Genomic DNA, 9,462 nt, shown 5'->3' on the forward strand with positions numbered 1-9,462 from the left:
GGAATTCCTCTTTACCTACCCCAAAATAACTGTATCTGTCCAGACCTGTCTCCCTTTAGCAAAGGGAAGCCTTTGGCTTAGAGTCAACAGCAGAAGGGTGCTCTGAGGTGTTCCCAAGATGGATCTGAGTAACAATTCTATGTTTACAGGAGTCAAAGCAGTAGTCACTTATCAGCATATACAGTACCAACCACCTTTAAACACAAGGTGACTCCAGTTTTCCCCTTCTTCATGCTCCAGATGGAAAAAAGGGGAAACAAATACCCTTCTTCTCCCAAAGCATTCCTACCAAAGACCACCTCAACCCAGTCCCTAGGGGAGACCCATTCAGTCATTCACACTAACAATTAACTTACACAGCACAAGGCAATCGGTGTCTCCAAACAAACCAAGAGAAGCAGGAGTCACAGCCAAGCTATGCCACTGCCACAGCCGTTACAAAGCATGAGCCTCCACAAGAGCCTGAGGGAGGCAGATGGCACACAGAACTCAAGTCCTTTTCCACAAGTAGGCAAGGGATTTTGGGCAGGGGCACAGAGTGCCAGGTTGCTGCTCTATTCCAGTCTGAAGTGACTTTGTCTTTTTACCTACAGTTCCCCAGCTGATTTTATGGGCTGGTCATCTTCTATATTTCCTCTCTAGAAATTAAAAAAAGATACCCTTACATGCAAAGTCTGAAGTGCTGGTACAAGATCCTGTGTAACTTTTTATGTGCCCAGATGGGACTAGAGATTTAAGTGCTGGATGAGGACAACTATGCCTAACTATGTCTAGGAGTTTTTGTGCTAGCTAGCCAGTTTTAAATCAAGCTTAAGCCACTTAAAATGCCTCTGTTTATAATTTATAAACAAAACATTATCCCTCCTCCCCTCCAATAAATAGAATTAAATTAACAGCATGACTTGTCTACATAGACATAAGCAACCTTCAAGTCTGGGTTCTTTGAAGCTTTGCTAGATTTAGTCTGTGTGTGCTCACACAGCCTCTCATCTTTCACCATCCCCTAGTAATCTCTGTGGTTTGGTCACACAAAGTTATGCTAGAGTCACATCCCTATGTCCTTAAAGTGACAGAGGTTAAAGTTATATCATCAAGTAAACCAGAGAACAACAACTATGAGATTAAAGACTTTGGACTAAGTTTAAGACCTCCCCAAAACCTCTGCAACAAAACATCTGTATCAAAGCACAAGCAGCCCCATACTGCAGCCTAAGAGTCCTTTTCTAAGCTCAATGCCTTATTGCCATTCCCTTACACAAACAATACTTCTGTGACATACACTTCAAAACCAAGCAGGATCCAAGAAAGGTTCTGGTTTAAATAATTAAGTTAAAAAGTAATAATGCCACATGAAAGTAGACTTACACATAACCCTCCAAAAAGTTACAAAGTACCTTAACTGCAAGGAGGGAGAGGTAGTATCAGTGCTAACTGCAAACTATGTCCTGACTTTATGTCAATAAGCAAGTCTCAAGTTTTTGGTTTCTTTGTGGGTTTTTTTGTTTGCTTGTTTGTTTTTGCTTAATCTCAGTTCTCACACCAAATTCATCATCTTTTCTGGCACTTTTCATTAAGTCCAATTTTTCCCCCCTTGTACTTTTAGTTCAATGGCCTGTTTTCAAGTTTAAGTAGTTGCTGAGGCAGTAATTTGCTTTTGTAGTGCTAGGTGACCTATCAAGTAAAGAAACAAAACACCACCAACACCCTCTGTCAAGTATTAAAACAGCATTAAAAAAAAAACAACAAATTCAAAAAGCTGGAACTTTTGTCCACTTTGGAATACATAGTTCTGTTACAGAAGACTTTAAACAAGGGACTCGACACTGCAGAGTTCACAGAGAAAATCCCTTTTGTAAGTGGAAGCCTTACCCCAGAAAAGAACCTAGGGCAATCCCCACAATGAAGATGCTCAAGTTTTTTGTTTTTTTTTTTTTTGTTGGTTTTGTTTTAAATACTAAGCCATAAATAGAATAAATTAGAGAGTTAAATAAATAAATAGGTGGCTTTGTTAGAGCTCAGCAGAGCGCTCTTTCAGTAGCAGGGTGGGGTTGATATCTTCCATTGCTGTTTTTGAGGTACTAACATTGATGGTGGCCTCGGTGGGTTCAGGGTGCAAGACGTGGAAGGCAGTGAAAGGACAGCCCTTGACGTTGTGGCAGATCAGCTTCTGCAGGGAGGCAGTCTTGATGATCTCAAAGCCCACTTTGCCCCCAAAGGTGCTAGGCTTCCAGTACTCCGGGGAACAGATAGCGTTGCCCATCAGTCCTTTCAGGGAGAAGGGTGCGCCGAACTCCACCATGGTTTCACCAAAGATGGCACCTGGTCGTGGCTTTTCTACAAGAAGGCCTGGGTACAGCTCCATAGCATCAATGTCTCCATAAAGCTCTTCCAGTTCAGCTGCCATTTCTTTTTCTCCTGTAGTTATTGAGGAGTAAAAACCATAAGTGGAAAAGTCCTATTTTTCACTGCAAGACTGCTCTGCTAAAGTCATAGATTTGCAACATGGTTTGGGTTGGAAGGGACCTTTACAGGACACCTAGACCAAATCCCCTGCAGTCACCAGAGACATCTGCAACTAGCGCAGGTTTTTCAGAGCACCCGATGACCACACCTAGAATGGTTCCCAGGGATGGGGCAACCACCTCTCTGGGAAACCTGGGAGAGTGTCTCACCACCCTCAATGTAAATAATGTCTTCCTTCTCTCCAGTCTGATTCTCCCTCTTTTAATTTCAAACCATCACCCTTTGTCCTGTAACAACAGGCCCTGCTCAAGTCTGTCCCCAGCTTTATCAGCCCCTTTAAGCACTGAAAGGCCACAAGAAGGTTTCCCAGGAGCCCTCTCTTCTCCAGGCTGAACAACCCCAACTCTCTTGCCTGCCCTTGCAGGAGAGTTGCTCCAGATGTCAGATCATTTTTGGGCCCTCCAGTAATACCACTGCAGGACTCTGAGACATATTGAGACAAAGCCCCTTATTAGAAAAGATGAGAAGTTACCTGTAAGCTCTTCAAATGATTTGAATGGTTTCAACATGAAGCGTTTCCTGTACTCATTCAAGGACTGGTATCTCATTTGTCTGCTCTGGTCAATTGAAGCCTTTGCCACTTTCTGTACTGCAGCAGGAACATTTTTCCCACCAGCAACCTATTTAATAAAGGTGAGAAGTAGTAAGATCTCCTGGTAAGAGCCATGCAAAAGTTGTTCCTTACAGTATACAATTAATTTTGGGTAGCTTTTCTCTAGCCCCTTTTCCCATTCCCAGTTTATGCTGGTTAATTAACAACTTGAGAAAGTACCTACCCTGCCAGCACTTTGCTTGGAGAAAGACTTCACCATGTGGGAAAGGCCATGTTCCAGCATTATTGAATTGTTGTAGAGGAACTGCTGGAAAGTGTACTCCTGATCATGGATCTGGAAAGTGTCAGGCAAAAGAGGGTGCCAGTGGTACAGAGTGTTGAACTCAGCTGCAATTCGGTTCTGGTATTGGAACCTCTGGTTGAACAGCAACTCAGGATCAAACTTGAGTTTAAAGTGGTAGCCACTCAAGTGCTGCACATAGTCCTCAATAACGATCTTGATTGTCTCTCCTGTGGATGAGTGAAACAGAAAAGAGTATTGGTACTGGTTGCCTGAGAAACATTAGGTGGTTATCCTGCTGTGAGAGAAAAGAGCATTTTGGGACTGTTCTTAAAGATACTGCAGTGCTTGGGATAAATATATTCTGTAATCTCTTCTTGAAAATCATGTATTTTGTGTTACTGAGGCGTGGAACAGTACTTCAGACCCCAAGAGTTTCTGGCCTGCTTTCCCCTCATGTTAGACTTCCCTCTATGTCCCACAGCACACTGTCTACAGTGTGCTCAGTTACACAACACTCCGCAGGACAGAAGCTGGGGTTGAAGGAAGTTGGTGTCTGAAAGCAACTCTCAGCTTCAAAGCTGCTTAATACAATTGTCTTGATGCAGGGTCACTCAGTCCAAGCAAGGTCTTTTCAAGCTTGGTGTATACCACAGCACTGAACAATTAGACAGAAGTATGAAGAATTACATTTAAAACAACCTCCTGAACTTTAGGTTTAATCCCAGCCTTTCTTTTAAGGCATACCTGAACTGACCCAAACCCAGGGGAAAGAAACTCACAAAACACCCCACAAGAAGTGGAAGCCTGAGGTCATCAAGCCTCATACACTTTCTCTCTCAGAAATGATCCTTAGCTTCCTGCCTTTTCACTGCTTCCAGTTCTGTTTCCCTTAGATAAAGGAACTAAGATTCACTTACGTCAGTTTTCTTCAGTTCTGTCTTTAACACAGCTGGGAGGAAGCTGCATCTCAACACAACCCCAGTGATAGGTCATGAAGGCTCAGATCTATGCCTTCACCACCAGTTTAAGTAACAGCTTTTCCCCTCTTACTACATCTGCTGCAGTAGGTGTAGTAGATGACAGGTAGAAGCGTCATGCTCGGAGAAGGTTAGAGCTGCATGTAGAAGTGACACTCACCTATCAATATGAGCCTGGTAGTTTGGAAGAGCCGCTCATCATCCCACTCAGGATGTTCCTGTTTCAGGATGTCACAGACTCGGTTGTGTTCCCTCAGCCATATTGTAGCGTACATCATCAAGCCTGGCACCAAGCCAAACACTTCCTGGCCGACAGAAAACTGCAAGTTCTCAGGCACATGAGGCGGGTAGATCATCTCTGCCTGAGTGTCCTTCACTGTTGGTGGATACATTTCACCATCAATCATCTGCAGAGGGGGAGGAAAAACAAGTAAGACTGGTGAGCTGTGATACATACAAGTTAAGCTGTGTTGACTTTGTTAGCGTTGACTTTAAGCTTATACTTTAGACCAGATCATGCACATAGCATTAGTTTTTGCAAGTGTATGTTATCCAATAAGGTGGCAGGAATTTGGAGATAAGACCTACCTGGTATTTTAGCTTTCCATCCTTTAGAAGTCTCAGTTTAAGTTGCCTCTCCAGAGTCTCTCCATAAATATGGTTCAAGTCAACCTATAACACAAAAGCATTTACAACATGAAGCCAACCTGCATGTTGGGCTATTTTAGGATATATCCTACTTCTATGGATGCCAACAGGATCTCATCCCCTAGATGTTTACCTTATGTTATTGTTACCTTATAAGTATCATGCACTGATATTTCAGATGAAGCCAAATTATTTCCTGGCAAGTGGAGCAATCTCTGCATAACAGCAAGCTGTTGAACTGCCAATTTAACAAAGGACTCTGTTTAAACTATCAGCAGCTTTCTATTATGCAGACAGCGATTTCTATACACAGAGTTTTTATAGCTTGGTTTCAAACACACTCATTACACTTAAAATGAAGACCTTTGCCCAAAGGCTCCATGTTTTGTAAAGATCCTACATCTCAGTCTGCTTTTGAATTTGTTTTTAAACCAAGTCTCTTCAATTGTCAGCACAAGAGTTGCTTTGCAGCACTGGATACAGCTCTGGACTCTTCCTCTCAGCTGCAAGAAGTAGTTCCGGATACTCACTAGATCTGACATGCTTTAGGTGAAAGCATATTCTTGGGAATGATAAAAAGAGTCAGAGATCACAGTGCAGATAATTTAAGGCAGCCACATGCTTTGCACAACTGGTTCTGACCCAGGAAGAGATGATATCAATTGCTGGAATTTTGCCTCAGGAGAGGTTACAGACAAGGTGAGCCCATTGGTTTGTGCTAACAGTGCTGCACACCATGTGCACTGGTGTTTGTGCACCCTGACAACCTGTAAGACACCATTCCAGCTGCTCAGCAGCAACTAAGAGCCAAGTGCTGAGTCTGAGTACAGAGCTACGATCGTACCCCATGGCCAAGAGCTTTGGTGAAGGCAGGTCCTTTCTTGTGGTCTGTCTTGAAGAACTGATGAGTGAAATGCTGGGCAAAGAATGTGAACATCACATTTGTGCCTTGTGGGTCAGGAATGAATTTTCGCCTCAGCAAAAACTTCTCCACAATCAGCTTTGAATCTGGGAGCTCCTTTTTACCTGTGAAAGAAATAATGGTCTTCAGTACCTCACTATGTTTATGCAACACTTTTGATCCTGACTTCAGACTTTCCATGTATTATTGGAGGACAGCAACATACAGATAAAGGGAATTACCTGCTTTGCTACGCTCTCTTTCGTATCAGGAATGTCTGATAAGTTCAGGTTGCCCAGGGATGTGGCTGAGGCCCTGTCCCTGGAGATACTCAAGATCAGACTTGATGTGGCCCTAGGCAGCCTGATCTAGTTGGAGGAGTCCCTGCTGACTGCAGAGGGTTGGACAAAATGACTTTTGAAGGTCCCTTTCAACCCCATGCAATACGTGCATCTGTGAATTCCCTGGTTTTAGCATAAGAAACAGCATAGTTCTCTTTTGGCTCCTTTACAGAGTATATCTGAAATGTGACTCCTATTGAAGTCAGCTACGGTGGCAAAATGGTCATAGACAAGGTCTCACAGAGAATAAGGTATGGAGAAAATTCTAGAAGTAAACATTATGCATCTGGTTTATTCTTTACCTTTAACTCCCATAGGTGTTGGGCAGTCAAGTCCCACTGGTGGAAGGCTTCTTGTGTAATAGGAAAGATTGGAGTAAGCTTCCCAGCTTTTGTAATTATAATCACTGTTGTAAGTTGGTGGGCTGTCAATCAGGTGTGATCTTGCTGCAAAAGAGAAAGGGATTTTTTTTTAAAAACTGTACATTTTAGTCTCAAAATCAATCACAATTTTTGTTTATTGGAGTTTTTGGGAATTTTTGTTTATTTATTACATATTTTGATAGCTGTTGCATTGACAAATTCCACTCATATCAGCTACTGATGTTAAATGAGGTTACAGTTATGGAATAACAGGACTGAGTCCCTGGTTATCAGCTGGATCTGACTACTAGCATGAGCAATTTGGTGCAAAGTTCATGCTAGCAAAATGCTGATTCTATGAGAGATTAGAGCAAAATCCATTTCCAGTTCAAAGCTGGTTTCATACAAGCCTGCGTCATGCAGTAACTAGATAGGACAAGATGAAATGGGCTTACGTTGTATCTGGGGAGGTTTAGGTTGGATGTTAGGACAAATTTTTTCACTGAAAGAGTGTGAGGCATGGAACAGGCTGCCCAGGGAGGTGATGGAATCACCATCCCTGGAGGTGTTCAAAAAGCTTGTAGATTGTTATTGGTCATGGTAGCTGGGTTATGGTTGGACTTGATGATCTTAAAGGTCTTTTCCAACCTTAATGATTCTGTGATTCTATGCAGCAAACATGTTTTGCTTAGAGTGCACCTTAGTGCATTTTACCTTGCTAATTTATAAATGAACCTTTCAAGTGCAAGATTTTGAAGCCCTACAAGTAGCTTATGCCAGTTTAGAGAACTGGGAAAGAGAACTCATACTTACATGTTAATACATATCTCATAATAGCATCTCGTAAGAAGGGAATGCTGTTGATGACATTCCAGGCTCCTTCGAAGTGGGTAAGGATGTAGTGGACAGTATTGGGAGAAGGTTTCAATGTTAGCTTCAGCCATGTGAAGAATTCCGCTGTGAGCATCAACAGAAAGATGATTGTAAATTAGCTATTGAGACTCATCTGCAGGCCTGCAACTGAATGTTCAAGCTTCACTTCCATGAAAAAAGATGTGAGAGACTTACGTGTCGTGCAGTTTTGCCCATAATATCCTGTCCTTGTACAGTCACATTCATAGCGATCAAATCCTGTTGTCATGCACACTCCTCTGTTCTGACAGGGGTTTGAGCAGCAAGGGTTGGCTGGAAGGAAACCAAACGCTCAGTTTAGCATCTTATACAGCTACACCAGTATTCTTATTGCACTGAACTAACTTTCCAAAGCTAAGTAGGCAATACAGAATCACAGAGTGCTAGGGGCCTATGGGGAAGACACAGAGAGTGAGCATCCATTCACACCAGCCTTTGGGCTGCTACAGGTAAGAGCTACCTAATACAAGGAGTTTGTCTGCATTTCCTGACAGCAAAAAAAAACAAACCCTCGGTTAGGAGTTTGTCTGTGTTTCCTGACCAAAAAAAGAAAGAAAAGTCGCGCTAGAAAAGTCACGAAAATAATCCATTCCGCAGCTGAACAGAGAATAGAAGAGAGATCCCGATGCCCGGCGCGACCGGCGGCGGCCGCGGGCCAGCTGCCTGCGCCAGGCGGGGAGGCGCGATGGGAGACAGGACTCACCGGCGTGGCCGGCCGCCAGGAGTGCGGCCACCAGGGCGCAGGGCAGGAGCATGTCACGGCGGGGCTGGTGATGGCGTGGTGCTTGCTGCAGCTCCGGCTCCACGGGTGCTCGACGCCGAGAACCCAGTGCCGCTCCTAGGTACGCGCCCGCCTATATATCGCCGGCGGTGAGTCACCCGAACAACACTAAATGGGGGATTTCGGAGCGGGCCGGGCCCGCCCCGCCGCCCTCTCCCACCTTCAGTCGGTTGGGATTTCTCCGCCCGCCCCCGGCTGCCGTGACGCGGCGGCGGCGGCCGTGCTGGCGGCTCCCCCGCCTCGGCCCGGCCTCTACCGTGGAGAGACCGAGGCTCTTCCTGCCGGCGGCTGAGGGGACCACATGCCTCGGGGGGCGGAGAGGGACTACCGGGGCTACCCCATACCATTTGCACCCCCGACGGCCTCGGGGAGGAGGAGAAGGCAGCGCTTTGTCGGAAGCGACTTCTCAGCGCCCGAGCCTGTCCGAACCCCCTCGGCGTGCCTTCAGGGCAGGGCGGCGGCAGTCTCCAAGGGCTGCCCCGCGCCGCAGGGCGCTTCGCTTGATCGTGGCGACCAGAGCTGCCCATACACTTCCCCTGGCCCAGTTTTCTGACACCCCCTCAAACTGTCTCTGTTCCAAGGGATGTTTTCAAAGCGCAGCTCGTTACCGACAGAAAAAGTGCAATGCAAAGTGTCACCTGGCAGACACCTCGCCAAGGACTCCTGGCACCGTGCTATCAGAGTGCTGCTGACGGTCGGGTTCACCCCCTGCTCTGTCTGACACAGCACTGAACACTGGGGGACGTGAGATTTAGATAGCTAATGAGGTAATTTTAATCTGTTCATTAAAGAAGGGCTAGAGGACTTTGTTTTTCACAGGGAGAGGGAAACCACCGAGCGCTTGTGTTGCAAATGAACGTGCACGGAAGGAAGCATAGAAGACTTGATCTTGAGGGTGCTGGAGCACTGGAGTGGCTGCCTAGAGAGAGGGGTTGTAGAGTCTCCTCTGAACATTGTGATATTGGGCAGCCTTCTAGTAGGTCCTCCTGCTTTAGCAAGGCAGTCGCACTGGATGATCTCCAGAGCAAAACTGCAGTATGCTGGGATTCAGTGTTTCTGTGACATGAATACCGAAGATATTTAATTTTATTTGTATTTATTTGTGTTTCTAGGATCAAATCTCATTGTTAAGCATCTTATTTTGAAATGACCAGTGAGTTTTCCTTGGTCCTTCTGCTCCA

The 9,462-nt window shown here is 45.1% G+C and overlaps 1 protein-coding gene across 1 annotated transcript; it reads right to left on the minus strand.

Moving 5' to 3' along the window:
- Positions 1–1,933: 1,933 nt before the first annotated feature.
- PTGS2 (prostaglandin-endoperoxide synthase 2) lies at positions 1,934–8,361 on the minus strand. The gene is made up of 10 exons (XM_009910722.2): positions 8,204–8,361; positions 7,657–7,773; positions 7,402–7,545; positions 6,529–6,672; positions 5,829–6,010; positions 4,925–5,008; positions 4,497–4,743; positions 3,300–3,586; positions 2,996–3,143; positions 1,934–2,415 (listed from the first exon to the last, which is right to left on the minus strand). The coding sequence occupies exons 1-10, from the start codon at positions 8,253–8,255 to the stop codon at positions 2,009–2,011; spliced, it is 1,812 nt and encodes a 603-aa protein (XP_009909024.1). The 5' UTR covers positions 8,256–8,361; the 3' UTR covers positions 1,934–2,008.
- Positions 8,362–9,462: the final 1,101 nt, after the last annotated feature.

This window comes from Dryobates pubescens, chromosome 11 (assembly GCF_014839835.1).
Source record: "Dryobates pubescens isolate bDryPub1 chromosome 11, bDryPub1.pri, whole genome shotgun sequence".
Taxonomy (NCBI): Eukaryota; Metazoa; Chordata; class Aves; order Piciformes; family Picidae; genus Dryobates; species Dryobates pubescens.